Below are 18,955 nucleotides of genomic sequence, written 5' to 3' on the forward strand. Positions count from 1 at the left end.
AATACAAAAGGATTTCAACGTTTTTAGTGAAGTTTAAGAGGTTTTTGAAAAATTATATTTTTTAAAAAACTGCGTTTTCAACCTATAAAACATTTGAAAAACTGTACATATAAAATGTTATTAGTTGGTACCTACTTATTTTATTACAAGTAGATACACACAAAGCTCAACAGACATTTTTTTCCCGTAAATTTTTTTTTTTTTTTTTTTTTTGTATATTTGTATATACTCTATATACAGAATATAAAATATATACTCTATAATTTTTTTTTGTTTGATGAAAAATCTTAAATGCATATAAGTTGCGTAATAACGGTCTATTTTTCTGTGTCCTTAGTAGCAGTTAAAAAAATGTTATCCAAGACATGAACCTTTTTTAACTTAACTGTAACTGTTTCATAATGTTTTTTTCTTTCTCTCTGTTTTAGCCTGGTTGTTTTATGTTTTTATTTCAATTAACTAAGCCAAATAGAATTACCAAAAATAAAGAAAAAAAAATTGGAATATGAATAACGAGGTAGGTTGTGTTTGATGTTTTTTTTTTTTACACTTTTTCGTACTAAAAAGTCACAAAATCAACTATAAAAATTTAAGTGAAAGAAATGCAATTAACAACACAAAATGCAATAACAAATTTTCACAAAATAAGAACTAAATTGAAAAAAAAAAAAACTGAGTTAAATCAATAATCAGCAGTTCGTCTATGAGAATTAGAGAAAATAAAAGGGAGGAGAAGAAGGTACCTATTGGTTGTTCTTCTTATGGTTACATATCCCTTTCTCTTGATGGAAAAAAATAAGTAGAAAAGTAGGTGCGGCGGCGAATTGGAAATAGGTTCAATTCCTTAATCTGTTTTTTTTCTTCCCTCGAAAATGGTTAAGGATATGTTTTAAAAGGATTTTTGTACATTTTTAGTACTGTTGTTCTAAATATCTAGAAAATTTATTATCATATGTTTTTCTTTGGTTCTTTGACCGATTCTTAAGGATTTTTAGTTTTTTCCTTCCATCCATCCTCGCAGATGGTTAAGTAACAATTTTAAAAGGAAATTAGTACATATTTAGAACTTTTGTTCTAATTTTATACAAAAAATTAACAACAAATCTTTGTCAGTAGATTTTTTTTGTCATTTCTTAAGGATTTTTAGTTTTTTCCTTCCATCAATACTTGAAAATGGTTAATGACCAATTTTAGTACTTTTGTTCTAATTTTCTAATAAATTTATAAACAAATGTTTGTCCACAGATTTCTTAACCAATTTTTTTAGGATTTGTAGTTTATTTTTACTTTCATCCATCCTCGAATATATTCAAGAACCGATTTTAAAAGGATTTAAGTACATTTTTAGTACTTCCTATCTAATTTTTAAATAAATTTGCTAACAAAAATGTTACGAACAAGATTATTATTTAACTGATTCTTCTTGATTTTTAGTTATTTTTTCTTACAGCCTTCCTTAAAGATGGTTAACGAACAATTTTTAAAAGTACATTTTTAGTACTTTTGTTCTAATTTTCTAATAATTTGTTAACAAATTTTTGTCCTCTCACATTTCTTAAACCATTTCTTTAGGATTTTTAGTTTTTTTTGTTACTATTATCCAATCTAGTACATTATGTGTATGGAAATAATGGAAGTAGGTATACTGGAACGTCCTTTGCGCATGATAGTGTAGTAGGTAGGTTGGTTGGTATATATGCTCTGCTGCGGTTAACCTACAAATCTTTTTTCATATATTTTAATTTTTTTTCTGCTTGCTAAGCTACATACCTAGATCTATGCTGACAAAAAAAAAACCTTAAGAGGGGATTCCTATGTAGTTTGTTCGTTCTATAACTTGTGTTAAAGGGAAAAAATAAGGTTTTGTTGTTGGTTTATAAGAAAAGAAAAATAGAAAAAAACACACAAAACCAGTTAGAAAGAAAAATTCTTGATCACGATGATTTTCTATTCGACAGCGTGTTACTATTTCATTGTTGGTAGGTTTTTTGTTGTATCAAGAGCTTAAGGGTGTTGCTGATGCATTTGTCGTTTGGTAGGTATATAATAGACCTAATGATTATAACTTATTCCAAGAAGAGAGATATGAATAAAAACCGCAAGGTGTTTGCTTGCAATAATTATAACAAAGAGAAAATGCTTATTATAGTGATAAACCCTTTAGAATATTTTTTTTTTCTTTTTATAGATAAAAAAGATAGATAGATACACTTTATACTTCAACCGAAAGTGCGGCATTTATCTATGACGACAATTCTATTTTTTTTTCCCTCTATGCTCATAAATAATCTTGCCTTTGGGACAAATTCGAACAAAAATAAAATAAAATTCAAGTTCAATGCAATTTGCAATTTTGCCAAATTGTCAACTCATATAGAAGATACCTACGCACGACTATGCTATTGAATTGAGAAAAATAATAAAAATAAAAGTTTAGTTTAGTTTATTGTAGGTACTACGGATAGTATTATGTTTTTATTTCTAAACAAACTAATGAACCATGAATATCAAGATCAGTATATTTATAATAGAGAATAAACAAGAACATAATACAACTACCGGTAGTTCTATTGTTGTTAGAGATAGATATAGATAGATGGGAATAATGCTTTAGGGGTCGAAATTGTGTTCAAAAGAGATTGATTGTGTGTATGAGCATAATAATGTAGTAGGTACCTAGGCTCCAGTAGCATATAAATTCATTTGATTATGTATTCTACATACACCTTTGTTCAGGGCTGGATTAGATTAGAAAGAAAGAACAAAAAAAAAAAAATGAAAAGAGCCTGTAAAATATAAAACTACAAACTAGTTTTTTATTTTTAATTGTTTTTCTAGTTTCAAGTATTTTTGAATGTCAATCATGATCTTTCCAAGAAATTGTTAAATAATCATGGCCTTTGCTCTTTTTTACTGAAAGTTATAAATGTTTTACATTTTTTAATTGGAATATCTTGACTTCACCTGAAAACGGGGATAAGATTAAAATTCCGCTTACAAAAACCCAGTAATCCCCGATATACTGCACGATCCGTTTAATTACGTAATTATTGTGTGTTTTGATTAAAACCACAAACAAATTGACCCTATTAAAAGTATAAAGCACATTTGGCCAATCCGTATAGCGACCCTTCTTTTCGGGTAACTACCTTAGCTAACCAAAGGGTGATATTATTAATTTAATTTTTGGAGAAAAAACTGCGATATAAGTGTTACTAAAGATAACAAAGAGCAGGTTAGTTCTAAAACACAAGTGCACAAAATACACATATTTTAAATGTTTGATTACATAATATCTGGGTCAACATCTACCTTTTCTCTAAATGCGTCAATTTACCAAATTCTCTTTAGAGAACAGCGATGGTCAAGTTAACAATGATTCTACTTGTTCTCAAGAAAACTGGGTTTTGTTGCGTAACTTCTTTTAACAAATCACGTGTACCAATAGAATGTTCGTTCATTCATCACATGGTCACTGTTGATATGTCTCACGTCACTTTTATCCCAGAGTTTCTAGTAAGAAGTTGAATGCGTCTGTGAAGGCGCGTGCATTCACCCCTATTCCGATTGTCAATACTCGATTGATAGTTGATAACTCTTGAGATAAGCAGCCCTATCGAGGTATCCGTTCGGAGAAAGTTCCGAAATGATAGCCCATTCCGATCGGAACTTAAATTTTTTTCAAGGTATCCACTTTGGAACAAAAAAATAAAGTATACAATCGCATTAATTTGACACATGTGTCAGCGTAATGTATTCAATAATAAAAATCCTTGTGGTGATCAAAAGCCTTCTTAATTTCAGCCAATCTCTCTTGCTGAGGCTTTGTCGCTGTTTTTTATTAATCTGCGCTAAAAATCAAAATTATAATAACATGAATTTATATTTTTTTTTCTGTGAAATTCCGCTTTTCTTAAAATACTCCGCAATTATTTTATGTCGCAGAATTTCCGATGAAATTTAAGGCACTGTCAAAAAGCTTTTGCTAAACACACTTCATCGCAGTGCGTTGATGGGCGTCATGTTTCATCGGAAAATTCTCCGATATGTCAACCGGAACGGATACCTCAATAGAAAATTCTCCGATTTCGAGCACTATTTAACAAAAAAAAATCCGTTCAAACATTGAGTGTACACACCGAACAAACCGAAACCGAACGAAATGGCTTTTTCAACAATACCGAAATATCTATGTACTTCGAAATTCTGTAAAAATGTCTCAAGGACTTTCACCCCTAAAACAAATACCAAATTGTCAGTAACTTTCCTTTCACATTTAGATGGAAATTATCTAACGAATCTGCATAAAAATTTGTCCTAGAAATAAATAAAAATTGTGCTCTCCTTGGAAAATTGGAAACTAGGATGATCCCCGAATGTTTTCGGAAATCAATCTCAGCGCTGTTAATGATAAACACAATTATCTACCAGTTTTTACTAGTATTGAAGAGTTAAAAGCAATAAGTTATACAATCTAATTAATAGATATCAATAAAGAAAAAACAATTTTCCTTAATAAAAAATTAAAATAAATGCCTTAAAAGCTTGAAACAATCATTAAAATAATTAACAGTCACTTCTTAATGAAGAGTTTTGATCAATACTATGCATTTTTTTATGCTGAGTTAATAATTTAATTATTCAAAGTCATTAAAAAAAATAACATTTGTTTTTTTTTTTTGTAATAGTTGATCGTTGTTTTAACTCGAAAAACAATATGGTAATTTTTGAAAATCAATTAATAATAATATCTTCTTCTGATCTCGTTTTGTATCTACAAATTTGTCGAAATTTTTGAGTTTTGAAAGCTGTCAAGAGAATTTTTATGTTCCAACTTACATCCCACTTGTTAAAAATCCTAATCTTAATTCTTAAGAATTTTTTGAAATCGCTAAATTGGACAACTTTTCGTAAAAATTTTAAAATCTTGAATCGACCCAATTCTAGTCTCGAATCCTAACAGCTATTATTTCGTGAACACTTGAAATTAATGCAAACAAATATAAAATTAAATGAAAAATTAAAAATCAAATTCCTTGCGCCTACTTTACCTGTAATAATATAATCCAGCAGTGTTCTTTTTATCACGAAAAAGAACCTCATTGTGAAGATTAAATTAGGAACTGGGGTCTATACCTACTACACATATATACGGCAATAGGGGTTGGGTAACCTCCTAGCACATTTTGTTCTTTATTTTTTGTTTTGTTTGTTTGTAATTAGAGAGGAAGTGAGAACTTGTCCTTTATATTTGTTAATTTTGCAATCTGGCTGCTATTGCTGCTGCCACAAACCAACAACCCCCACACAATTACATTATGATGATGATGTTGACCATTTAAAGTTCTACTCTTGATGATGATTCGCATCGTTAAGCTTAGCACACTTTTTTTTTTTTTTTATTCATTTCCATTTTGTTTGTCTTTATATAAATCGAATCTATTGTATTTTTTACATGGGAGAGGGGTCATGAATATAAAACAAGAGAAAAAAAATAGTCCAAGCTCAAAGTGAGTTTAATTAATGTGTTGTTACCCCAACTTATTCAATCTATCTATCAATATCTGCAATTAAATTGAGAATAATTCTTTAGCGGCGGCGCTCGTGGCTGCTTCAGAACCTATTTGTATAGTGGCGCTGAACAATTATATGTTTGTCTAGCTAGAAAATCAAGATTGATTATAGTTTCATGAATATTTGAATATTTTTCATATATAAATCAATGTTTAAGGACATGTTTTGGATTTGGAAATATATCGATACAGAGATTTCAATCAAATTCGACTTGACATTTAGTTGAATTCGAAAAACAATAAAGCCTGCGCCATTGAGGAATTATGCAATGCTTAGGTAAAGCTGAACAAAAAATTCATAAATAAATACCTTCAGGAAAATTATAAATTCCAGGCCTAGGAAATTTAAAATTTTAAGAACTAAAGGTTAACAGTCAAGAATCGTGCCCTTGATGCCTTGATCATATTTATGATGCATAAATTACTGAGTGATCGTGTTTTTTTCAGTCTTCTTAAGAACATTTTTGTTTTCTAAACGACTTATATTTTCATGCATTCTTTTTCTACCAAAAATAAACATTAACGTTACCCAATAAATCGAATGTGGACATTCAAAAAACCAGGATTTGTGCATTTGAAGCACAAATTTCTTATCTTAAAGAAACTTGTAGAACTCATTTGCAGCCAATTAAAGGAAACCTCATTTATAAAAGCTAATGAAAAGTACCAAAATGTCACAGTAAACCGCCCCAAAATGCATGATTTAGTAAATTTGTAATAGCCAATCCTCAATCGATCGATTGACAAGTTGGTCCAAAAATACTGTTTTACTGTGTACGTAAATCAAAATAATCAGTAAAATGTTAGCAAATAGAAACTGGACACATCGTTCCAAAATATTTCGAATCAATCTTTGTGTTCAGGACTTCAAATGCATTAGTATATTGATAATACTGAACCTTGCCTTCGTTCGACTGTTTCTGATTGGTTACCTGTCAAAAAAATCTTGCCATTTCAGGAAATTTCAATGCAAATCAAGAAAAATCTTCTTTAATTGTTTCAAATGTTTTCTTACGTTCAGAAAATGACATTGACTAAATATTTTGTCCTTAATTTGTGCTGAAATTGTCCATTTCATTGGAGAATTTCTTACCGCCAAACCAGATTTTGTTGTCAAATACGATCTGCAGACCTCTAATAATCCGCTCAAATAAACCAATTTTTTAATTAACTTATTTCTAGCCGATTTCCCCCTTCCAATAAATTGTCTTTCTAATTTTTGTCTTCTCAGTTTTTATTCGGTGTCTATTATCCGAAACATATTTTGCGCAAATGGTCAGGTTTCAGGTTTGATTGAGAATCAGCCAAAATAATATTTTCGAGTTCGAACAAAAATTCAAATTGCTTTCAAAGCCCCTATGGAGGGATTTTCAAAATTATATTTTCGCTAAGATGGAAAAGATGTTCTTAACAGTCATGCGGAGCTCCTGAAAAAAATGTTAGGCAATCTAAGGTTGGATTGAGTCTGGGATACGAACCCAGACCTCTTGCGTCATAGACCATCGTACTAACCACAGGTACAACTGTACAATAATTTATCTATGAAAAATCCACAACTTTACTCTCTGGATTGCTACTAACTTATGTAACTGTTTAGAGAAGCACTGCGAGAACATTTTTGGAGAAAAAAATCTCAGCATGTTTCGCCACTCCCAGTTACTTAACCCAATCCTACCTGTGTTGAACAGAATTAAATCACGTCTCTTAACTTCTTTAACTTTCGAAGGAAAATTTGGTTTATTGGTACATGCGGTTTATGTATCTGCTTTAAAAAAATACATTTATTAGTTTTCGATGTTTTGTTCAATTTATTATGTTGTAGCACATTCGAAATTTTGTTTTGCTTTTATTCAACATAATGTTTTTTAATTCCCTTAACTGCATTCCAAATGAAGTTTACAAACAGGTGTAAGCAACTTGATGACCAGTTACACTATTTGTTGTGAATCACGTTTTTAGAAATATTGCGGGATTTGCTATAAATCGGAAATAACAATAAATTAATAAATAATGAATCGAATTGCACTTTAGTTATGAATATAATTATTCTTATACTTTTTTATTTGTATGTGTGTTTTTATTTTGTTTAAATTAAGTAACTATTATGGATTGAATGAGTGTGTTTAAATGATTGTTTATTATTATATTTATCTATACAGGTTGTATAGAGCGAAGACAAAACGAGAAAAATAGATAGAAAATAAAAATCAATTCGTGTGTTCTTTTGTGCTCCGTCACTTTTTGAATTAAATCGATAGTTAATTCTATCAATTGTGTATAAAATTCATCGAGGGCTAACAAAAAAGGAAATGTAAGAATAACTAAAATAATAATGAACAAATTAACTTATAGATTTAATAACAAAAGAGAAACAAATTCCTATGGATGTATTATAGCCAGGTTTGAAAAAAAGCTATTTACATAAATTTATTTTGACTTCCTGCTTCATTTCCAATCATAATTCTTTTGTTTTTTTTTATTATTTCTTCTTGTAATAATGTCTCATTGATTTTTAGTTAAAATTATTATTTATTACAACAAAAAAAAAAAAGAGAAATATGAACAAAAGTGTTACATAACATATACACTTGACATTTTTACACACAAATACACAACTCGCCATAATTATTATTATGTTGATTATGATAATAATGACGATGTTGTAAAAACACAGAAAACCCCCTTTACATTTTTTCTACCCCATATTTTTTCCTTCACATCCTAACACAGAAAGAAATTCATTTTTTTTTCTCACCTCTTCTCTCTCTCTCTTATAATAAGAGAATTCTAAATTTAGGCCGCAAAGAAAAAATCAATAAAAATGTTGGACAACGACGAAGAAGCAAAATTTTCTCTCGCTCTTTTATTCTTCTCTTTTTCTCTCGGAAAAACTAAGGAAATGAGTATATACATTTTCATATACATATATTCAACATAAGGTATGCCTTGCTCTAGACTCAAGTACAAAAAGTGGGAGGAAAAAGAAGAAGAAACAAAAAAAGGCGAGGCGAATATAGGTACTTAATGAAAAGCATTTTCTTCTTGGCTTCTTTCCTTGCCCACAAGCCAAACAGACAAAAATTTATTATGATTTTGCTCTTTATAATTATTATCTATTTTAATTGAATTTTAATTTTGACTTTACAATGTCATACTTTCTACTTTGGCATAGAAAGCAAAATTAAAAAAATAAAATAGAAAAAAAATACCTACACATGTGAATTGGCAGAATATTGCACCAGGAAGAAATTTTAAGGACATGCGCCGCAATTTTTCGGGTGTTCTTTTGCCACATACCTACTCACAGTATAGCTTCACTATCCCGGAAAGTCAAAATTCACCCCTAAAACAAATACCCTTGGTAATCGAAATTTTGTTACGCAATCCGGGAATTTATTTTTATGGAATTGAACCGTAGAGAAAATTTTATATAATCTTTAAAAACTTTTTACATTCTGTTTAAATAAAACCGAAAATTTATCCCTCTTAAAACCCACCTGAGAGATTTTCAAAATTTTATTTTCCCGCTAAGTTGGTAGGCACTACTGCCAGGTCGACTGGTTTCCGAAAAGTGCCTTCCAACTGAGCCGAAACCCAAAAAAAAGAACGTCGATTTCGAAAAGTGTGTTCAAAAACTGTTTCAATGATAAACATTTTGATCAAGTCCGTGCAATTTTTTAACTATGAAATTGAGTCTAATTCACGTTTACTTTTCAATTTAATTTATTCGAACATTTTCCCAACCGATGATGATATTCTATAAACATTTATTCGATTTTACGAGATCTTACTGTTGTTGTTTACAATTGAAAGCAAAATTTTAATTTTGGGTTTTGATCTTTTTACAGAAAACAAAAAAAAAAAATTGTTGCAACTTTCGTTTTGTTTTAAAGAAACCACACTTTCGATTAGCTGTTGTTTTTGGCTTTCGAAGCAAAATGTTGGTTTTAGTTCGTTCAAAGCGTTTAAAATTTCATCGTTTTTGAAAAGTAAGCAATATATGTCTTCATCAATCTGGAAATAATAGCAAAACAAAGTTGATTTCCATACGCATTACTTTCTCCACTGTATTGCAGAAACAATCTATTCGAAAAATAATTTCGAAATAACGATGTAACATGAAGTATAAGTTGACTAAATAATTGAATAAATAACAAACAGCCAATCACTTGATCAACCATAACTTCGAGAATATTCTAAAACTTCTGCAAATCTCAAGAATTTATCTCGTGAAAATCTCTACAACAATTATGTTACTTTAATAAAAAAAAAATTAGACAGTGTGTAAATATCCGGATTTTAAGACATTCAAACTCTTAAACGTCCAAATCTGATAATTAATTAGTCCCCCTTAGGTTGTCTTTTTCTCTTAAATCCAATATTTACGTCCATGTTCCACTATTCGATTAAAATTGAATTGAAATCACTTTTCAATTTCACGTGAAATTAAATTACATGAAATTTAAGTTCCTGCGAACTGTCAGAACTGAATGATCATTCATTTTGGTGAATTGAACCAACACAGTTTGAAACATAAAAAACGGCGAACCTCTTATGATCTCGCTATTGGTCGTTTCCAACCATAGACTTCTGAATGGTTTGATACAAAGTCTATCGGCATCATCTCAATATACCATTTAAGTTATGCATTTTCCAACCACTCAGTGAAAAAACTGTGTTTTTGGTTAAAACAAAATATTTATCATATACAAATTTTTGTTTAACACTTGGCACAACGTCACTTAACGAAAACCCAATTTCTGCCAAAAAACAAACGATTCTTATTAGAAATTTCTTTCACAAAATCATAACAACCTCATTTGAGCTGAGCAACCAGTTGTTGTATTATTTTGTTTTCCCTTCAAAAATAACTCTTCACCATCACACATAGCCTCCTCACCATCATCATCCAGAACAAGTCTCTCTATGATTTCAGTTGAGTTATGTAACCTTGACAATTTATTTATTTTATGTTTTTTCATTGTTGTACATGTACCCTTGCAGAATTTCACCCTAATTCTTGTTTAAATTCCCCTCTCCCAACAAAATGAATAAATATAACCAATATTATACGATTCAGTCAGTAATCAACCCTTTTTTTTCATCATTTGTGATTGTTCTCACCGTCCAATATTGTGGAACGTGTTTGTTTTATTTTATTTTTTTTTTCAATTTTTTCTTATGTTGAAAAATTTGTTTGTTTGCTTGATGTTGTTGTTGTTTTTTGTGATGTGCAGTTTGTTATGAGTTTTATTTTCATTTTTTTTTATTTTGTGTTTTTGTTATTTTTTTATTTTGATTCATATTTTTATTCATATTAGCATGGGAGAGCTGACTCTTATAGAGTCGCTACAGTCATACCAACTGAAGATGATAATATTACAGCGGATGGTCAGTACAAGGTAATATTTTTTTTTTTTTTTTTAATATTTTCATTTTCATTATTTTGTATATATTTTTTTGTATCAAGATTACATTCGTGTTATGCTTTACATTCATACAATTCTTTATAAATAACATAATTCCATTTAATCATAATTAAATAAAAAATACATAATTTTAACAACATTTCGGTTCATTTGGTCAGTAGTCATTTGAAATTAAAATTAAAGATATCAAGAAAATCATTTACGAAGCCACTTTTCTCATGAAAAATACAAAATACAAGAAGAAGAAAATATCACTTAGTCTTTGGTGACTAAGTAAGTCCTGGGGTCGAATCACCGCACACGATTACGATCATACGTTAACGTTTTGACTATTGCTCTCTCTATTTAATCAGTAGAAATAAATAGGGACACATAGCAACCATACGTTAACGAACGTATGCCGTAGTTCGACCCCTGATGTCAAAAACTCTCAAAGAAACCAAACAATAACACCGATAATATTGAGGACATGAAATTTAATCCTTTATTTTAAAAACGTGTGGCATTTGGCGCTATTTTCAACAAGACAGAGATCAAGTTTTTCAGCTTCTTGAAAAAAATCTCCAATTATTTTTCACTTATTTAAAAGAAAACTGTAACGAGTTTTGAGTGATTTGGAAAAAGAAAGTTTTAAGACTTGGCCACACCGGAGGGTATATGCGGTAGCGGTAGCCTTTAAGAGCCTAATGTATCGTAGAACCGCGAACCACCGCAACCACATTAATCGTCTCCAAAAACCCCAACATTACTAACTAACAATGACCAAGCTAAATATGCGATTTAATCGAACCTTTATGCAGATTGAGCTAAGTTTTAACTCACATACAAAATTCTCTCCAAAATATAGTTAATTTTAGAATGAATATTGTATAAAAGGTAAAATTCTGCATACTAGCGTCTAAAGACCTAAGAACACCCAACTGATGGAGAAATACTGTTATTGAAGAATAGTTAACTGCAAACTGCGTTAAATTTGTTCAACCTGTCCCTAAGAATATTAAATCTTCCTCCCCATCCAACAACCGTCGTTCCATTTTTCCTTAGATCATTGAAACGTTGATTAACTACTAACTCATAGTTTATCTCTACAAACGAAAGCCTCTTAATGGCCGGGAAGACGGTTCTCGTAGCAATTTCCCCACAGGCGATAGCATATGTGTGTTAACGATAATCTTCGTTGGAACGACCACACATTTCAAGTTACCAAAAATGGTGCTAAATGCTTAGTTTTTCTAAAAAGGTGGAAGAAATTCTTTACTCCTTCTAGTTTCAAATCAAAGACCCTCTTAAGATTATTTTGTTTACTGCATAGTAAAGAAAAGTCAAAAACTGGAAATATTTGAGCCATCATTTTTTGATTTTTTTTCAACCAAAACCTAATTATTGATATAAAATTACAGAAAAAAACTGAACCAATCCAAATGAACCGCAGTGTAATTTGAAAAAATGCCATTTATAATAAACTAAAATCATTAAGTCTTGAATTCTTGCTCGATTGGTTATTAATCGTTGCATTTACTACAATTTCTTATTTGTTTTCATTTTCTTATTAATAAATGCTAATTGCTATTCTATATGTCATTTGCAATTAAGATTCATTTTGAGGAGGTGTGGAATTTGTATTAAAAAAAATAAAACAAAAAGAAATGAAAAACAGCAATTCCCCACATTTTTTTCTCCTTCCTCTTTCTATAAAACTTGAATGATTGACTAGTGCATTGCAAAAAATGCAAACGACAGTATTTTTAAGTCCATTCAACTTTGGCAAAACGCACTTTTTAATTCTCAGAATCCGAAACGAAAAAGTTTAAAGAAACAAAACAATAAAAAAAAAAAAAAACATATCAAGCCAACTTTATGTCAATCAAGTTGTGTTTCAAACATTATTTTTTTGTTATTATTTGCTTTTTTCTTCGCTTTCACATAAACAAATAAATAAAAGAAGTGAAGAGTGATCTCTTAAAAAAAAAATAGCGCATAATATACTCTCTTTTTCACTTCACCCCGAAATTTTCAAAAACAGAGATACAGTTTTTGTTTCGATTTCAACTATTTCCCAATGTTTTTGTTTGTGATCTAAATTTAGAATCACACACGTTGAAAATCAGAATCCAATTTGAAATAAATTACCAATGACGACGATGATCACTAAAAACTACGACAACTTTCTCGAGGTCACAACTAAAATAAAAAAAAAAAAACTGAGAAAATTAAAAATAAAATATAAACAATCTATATATTTTCTCAATGGAATGATTTTTTTTTTTTTTAAGATTAAAAAATGTCTCGTTTTACAAATTTGTATCCATCAATTTGGACTGCGTCAGAGATGTATTATACTCTTTCATTGCTTGCTTTTGTGTTTAATTTTGTATTTATTTTTTTTTTTCATTCAAATTATCACGCATACTTAAAATTAAAAAAAAAAAAAAATAAACTAAACAACAATAAAAAAGGTAATGTATGCACAAATGGTATAAACATTTTTAAACACCGGGTAAAATGGAATTTATTTATTTATGTAAGAGCTTTTGTCTACTATTAATAAACAAAAAAAAATATAATAATAACAATGGCATTCCCTTAAAACTCAAAAAAGTAGTAACAAAAAAACAAATAAAATAATTAAACAAAGTCAAATGGCATGATGGTGTGGTTAAGTATTAAAAAACTATTAAAACAATATTTAAACAAATTATATTATCCAAATTGTTTAAACTCATAAAAATGAAAATATGACACTTTGGTCATGATAAGATAAGTTAAAATATATGTACCTACTTTAAAGTTAAAGATAAAATTTTTTATTAATTGTTTACGTTGATTATGAGTTTTAAACAAGAGGATTATAATAAATATTTTCTATTTTTATACAAAATTTTGTAATTTCAATATTAATATTTTATTTTTTTTTTATTTCTATGATTGTTTTTAATAAATTATAGTCAAAACGCAAAATGCCACCTAAAAAGGGAGGAGGGCCTGCCAAGAAGGAAAACTTGGATGACTTAAAACAGGAGTTAGATATTGATTATCATAAAATCTCACCCGAGGAATTGTATCAACGATTTCAAACGCATCCCGAAAATGTAAGTTTTGTTATAACATAAACGAAATTATATTATTCTATATTAAAATGCAAATTTATTATCATCCTTAGAGAAATCTTGATCGATCAGACCATAAAATTCAAATAATATAAATTAAATGGAAATTAATGCATAGTTAGGAATCTCGAGGATAATTATTTTCTCTGAAATTAATTCTGCTCCGAAATAAATTCCACTCGAACGAATAACCCAATAAAATGACAATCTCAAGAAGATCTTTTCCCTTAACCAATAAATTTTAAAAGAAAATTTTGAACATTATTCTTGTTCTTTGAAAATGTACAGAAGTTCTATGGTACCTGTACCTATGTGACCACAAACTTAACTTTGTGAGATATTTTATTCAGAAAAGAGGTAACCTTCCGTGGCTAAATTCACTGATAAAATCAGATATAGTTTAAACTATAAGCATATTTGACCAACCAAATGTTTGTGCGTGACAAACAGCAAAACTCTGTAACTGCTATTGCGATCGTATGTTTTTTGTGAATTTTTCGTTTGGACCGACGAAACTTCAAATAAAAAAGAAAAATGCGTTTTCAAACTAACATTTCCTATTGACAACCCAGAAACATTAGCCATCAGAGAATTCTATTGCAAAAGCGCCATACAACCGAACCCTCGATAAATATATCAAATTCCCTATACTCAACTCTATCCAACCACATAAATTATATTATGATTGGCAATAGAGGCAAACTGCCTTTTTAAACAAATTTGTATTATCAACTTTTTCTTCCTTCTGATGTGAAATATGATCTACATTTAATAAAAGTTAAGTCTTTATAGTGCCATTTGTTTTATTTTAATAACAACTTTATGCTGAAATGGAGATATGGCTTCACAGTTGGATGGAACTAAAAACAAATAAACAACAATAATTGTTTCTTATAAAAATCCAAACCAAAATAATATTCATACAACTTGTTCAGAATTTTGATGTCTTTCTATAAACAGATAAATAAAGTATAAAACTGAGTGGACCAGGAAATGTAGTTAACAATTCTTGGGGACTCAAGTTGGAAGAAGTTGTGTTTGCAGTAGAAAACAAATGATATGACTTGAACTTGTCCTTTAGAATACAAAAGAACCGACTTTTTATAAAATTTTTCCACATTGCTGTGTCTTTTTTTCCAGATTCTACGTAGTACATTATGTATCAGATAATTATGAACATTTCTTGTTTGTCCTTTGGATTTTTGAAAGCCCCTTTTGGCTGAAGGTTAATTTTACAACTTACATACTTTGGATTATAAGCACTCATTTTAAATGTGAGCATAATCCACTTCACAATTTTCTATTATTTATCTTGTGTCCTACAGAGTCTTAAAGAACAAACGTATGTACTTCCCTAAGACATTTTTGGATTGGTATTCCCTAAGACATTTTTGGATTGGTATTCAATTCTCGTATATAAAAGACTAGTCCTGAAGAGAGCTATCAAAAATAAAAAAATAAACATGTTTTAATGTGTCCAACTCCTACAAGTTTTCCAATTTTTCCTGTTGTTTGGAAAACGAACAGCTTGTAGTTAGAGAATCATGTAATTTTTTTTTTAATTTATATCTAAATCAAAATTTTAGCTAGTAATTCAGCTAACGCATTAGAAGAGCATAAGACAAACTTAGGAATATCCTTAAAACCTTTTATCGCAGTTTTCAGGACCATAAACAATTTTTTGTCGCTGTTAAATTTTCTCTCAATTACTTGAAAGGTTAATTTTTGACTCAAAATTTTTCATAATAAAAGCTTGACAAAAACTTGATCTTTTTAGTCAATTAGCCTCCTTCTAGTAAGGTTTCAGTCGAAACATTTGTGGCTCTACTTAGGACGGAATTCAATCAAGTCTGACTTTTTCTGAAGATTGACCACTTGAGTTACAGTCAAGAAAGCCAAAGTGTTTTCTTTAATTTTGGCTCATGAGTAAGGACTGAGGAAATCCTGATGATCATTCCCTCACAAAATTACCCTTAGACGTGTATTTAAGCGATTTTTTAACCCATTGTTCTCCAGTGGTTACAGCATGAAACCACCTTTTCAATCATTTTTTCCTTGTCACTCATTGGGTTTAATGAAAAACCGAACAGACTTAATAGCCTTAATGTGCAATCATATTATCATCCCTCAAGAAAATTTGCATTTAATATGGATTTATGCCACTTTTTTAAATTGACTAACTAAATATTTTGTTTTCATTTTCAGGGTCTCAGTCACGCTAAGGCCAAGGAAAATCTCGAACGAGATGGCCCTAATGCTTTAACACCGCCAAAACAAACTCCTGAATGGGTTAAGTTCTGTAAAAATCTGTTCGGTGGTTTCGCCTTGCTATTGTGGATTGGTGCCGTTCTTTGTTTTGTTGCTTATTCAATTCAAGCAAGTACGAGTGAAGAACCATCAGATGATAATTTGTATTTGGGTATTGTACTTGCTGCTGTAGTTATAGTTACTGGCATTTTCTCATACTATCAGGTAAATCTTAAAAATCTTAAATAAAAGAAAGACGAAAAAACTAATTAAATTACTAATCTACTTAAATAGGAATCAAAAAGTTCCAAAATTATGGAATCTTTCAAGAACATGGTGCCGCAATTCGCTACTGTGATCCGCGAAGGCGAAAAACTAACACTGCGTGCTGAAGATCTTGTATTGGGTGATGTTGTTGAAGTCAAATTTGGTGATCGTATCCCAGCTGATATCCGTGTCATTGAAGCACGTAACTTTAAGGTGGATAACTCTTCATTGACTGGTGAATCTGAACCCCAATCAAGAGGACCCGAATTTACACACGAAAATCCCTTGGAAACCAAGAACTTGGCCTTTTTCTCTACCAATGCTGTTGAAGGTACTGCCAAGGGTGTTGTCATCAGTTGTGGTGATCACACTGTCATGGGACGTATTGCTGGTTTAGCTTCTGGCTTAGACACCGGAGAGACCCCAATTGCCAAGGAAATTCATCATTTCATTCATTTGATTACCGGTGTGGCTGTATTCTTGGGTGTGACTTTCTTCGTGATTGCCTTCATTTTGGGTTACCATTGGTTGGATGCTGTTATTTTCTTGATTGGTATTATTGTCGCCAATGTACCCGAAGGTCTGTTGGCCACTGTAACTGTGTGCTTGACTTTGACTGCCAAACGTATGGCTTCAAAGAATTGTTTGGTTAAGAATCTTGAAGCTGTCGAAACTTTGGGATCAACATCGACTATTTGCTCTGACAAGACCGGAACTTTAACCCAAAATCGTATGACTGTCGCTCACATGTGGTTTGATAACCAAATCATTGAAGCCGATACAACTGAAGATCAATCTGGTGTGCAATACGATAGGACTAGTCCTGGATTCAAGGCTCTATCTCGTATTGCGACTTTGTGCAATCGTGCTGAATTCAAGGGAGGTCAAGATGGTGTACCAATTTTGAAGAAGGAAGTCAGTGGTGATGCTTCGGAAGCTGCTTTGTTGAAATGTATGGAATTGGCTTTGGGTGATGTCATGAATATCCGCAAGAGAAACAAGAAGATTGCTGAAATTCCATTCAACTCGACCAACAAATATCAAGTGTCTGTCCATGAAACTGAAGATCCAGCTGATCCACGATACCTTTTGGTCATGAAGGGTGCTCCAGAACGTATTTTGGAACGTTGCTCAAGCATTTTCATTAATGGCAAGGAAAAGGTTTTGGATGAAGAAATGAAGGAAGCATTCAACAATGCCTATTTGGAATTGGGAGGTTTGGGTGAACGTGTGTTGGGATTCTGTGACTTTATGCTGCCATCTGACAAATACCCAACTGGATTCAAATTCAACTGTGATGACTGCAATTTCCAAATTGATAATCTCCGATTTGTTGGACTCATGTCTATGATTGATCCTCCACGTGCTGCTGTACCTGATGCAGTTGCCAAATGCCGTTCAGCTGGTATTAAAGTTATCATGGTTACTGGTGATCATCCAATTACAGCTAAAGCTATTGCCAAGAGTGTGGGAATTATTTCTGAAGGAAACGAAACTGTTGAAGATATTGCCCAACGATTGAATATTCCCGTTTCTGAAGTTAACCCACGTGAAGCTAAGGCCGCTGTTGTTCATGGTGGAGAATTGAGGGATGTATCTTCAGATCAATTGGATGAAATTCTAAGATACCACACTGAAATCGTATTTGCCCGTACCTCACCCCAACAGAAGCTGATCATTGTCGAAGGTTGCCAACGTATGGGTGCTATTGTAGCTGTGACTGGTGATGGTGTGAATGATTCACCTGCTTTGAAGAAGGCTGATATTGGTGTTGCTATGGGTATTGCTGGTTCTGATGTATCCAAACAGGTATGATGAATGATTTTGCATTCATGGGGATTGTTTTCATGTCTTCTCTCTCTCAAAAAGGCTGCTGACATGATCTTGCTTGATGATAACTTTGCCTCAATTGTAACTGGTGTCGAAGAAGGTCGTCTTATTTTCGATAATTTGAAAAAATCTATTGCCTATACCTTGACATCGAACATTCCTGAAATTTCTCCCTTCTTGGCCTTTATTTTGTGTGATATCCCATTGCCATTGGGAACTGTCACTATTCTTTGCATCGATTTGGGAACTGACATGGTAAGTATCATTTTTATTTACACCATCAATTGAATTATATTAGGTCTTAAATTATGATATTTTGAGTGAATATGAATTATTTTTAAGAAATTATTTTTATTTAAAAAAAAAAGAGAAACATAAAAAAAAATAGATATCTGTTATGTGTAATTATATATAAAAAAAAATCGATCAATAGATACCAGCTATATCACTTGCATATGAAGGTCCCGAAGCTGATATTATGAAGCGAAAACCTAGAAATTCA

General features: G+C 30.8%; 1 protein-coding gene across 7 annotated transcripts in view; it reads left to right on the forward strand.

The window, feature by feature from the left end:
• LOC129916382 (sodium/potassium-transporting ATPase subunit alpha) overlaps positions 1 to 18,955 on the forward strand; it is a 67,274-nt gene that overhangs the window by 32,688 nt on the left and 15,631 nt on the right. For 3 of the 7 annotated variants that reach the window (XM_055996278.1, XM_055996280.1, XM_055996279.1), the window contains exons 2-6: positions 10,895 to 10,975; positions 13,948 to 14,091; positions 16,315 to 16,581; positions 16,651 to 18,432; positions 18,493 to 18,708. In XM_055996278.1, the coding sequence (XP_055852253.1) occupies positions 10,895 to 10,975; positions 13,948 to 14,091; positions 16,315 to 16,581; positions 16,651 to 18,432; positions 18,493 to 18,708 (2,490 nt within the window). Of the gene's footprint in view, positions 1 to 426; positions 518 to 7,732; positions 7,885 to 10,894; positions 10,976 to 11,110; positions 11,124 to 13,945; positions 14,092 to 16,314; positions 16,582 to 16,650; positions 18,433 to 18,492; positions 18,709 to 18,955 lie in introns of those variants that run through there. The other 4 variants (XM_055996281.1, XM_055996284.1, XM_055996285.1 and 1 more) reach the window with 4 other exon arrangements.

Source organism: Episyrphus balteatus, chromosome 3 (genome assembly GCF_945859705.1).
Source record: "Episyrphus balteatus chromosome 3, idEpiBalt1.1, whole genome shotgun sequence".
Lineage (NCBI taxonomy): Eukaryota > Metazoa > Arthropoda > Insecta > Diptera > Syrphidae > Episyrphus > Episyrphus balteatus.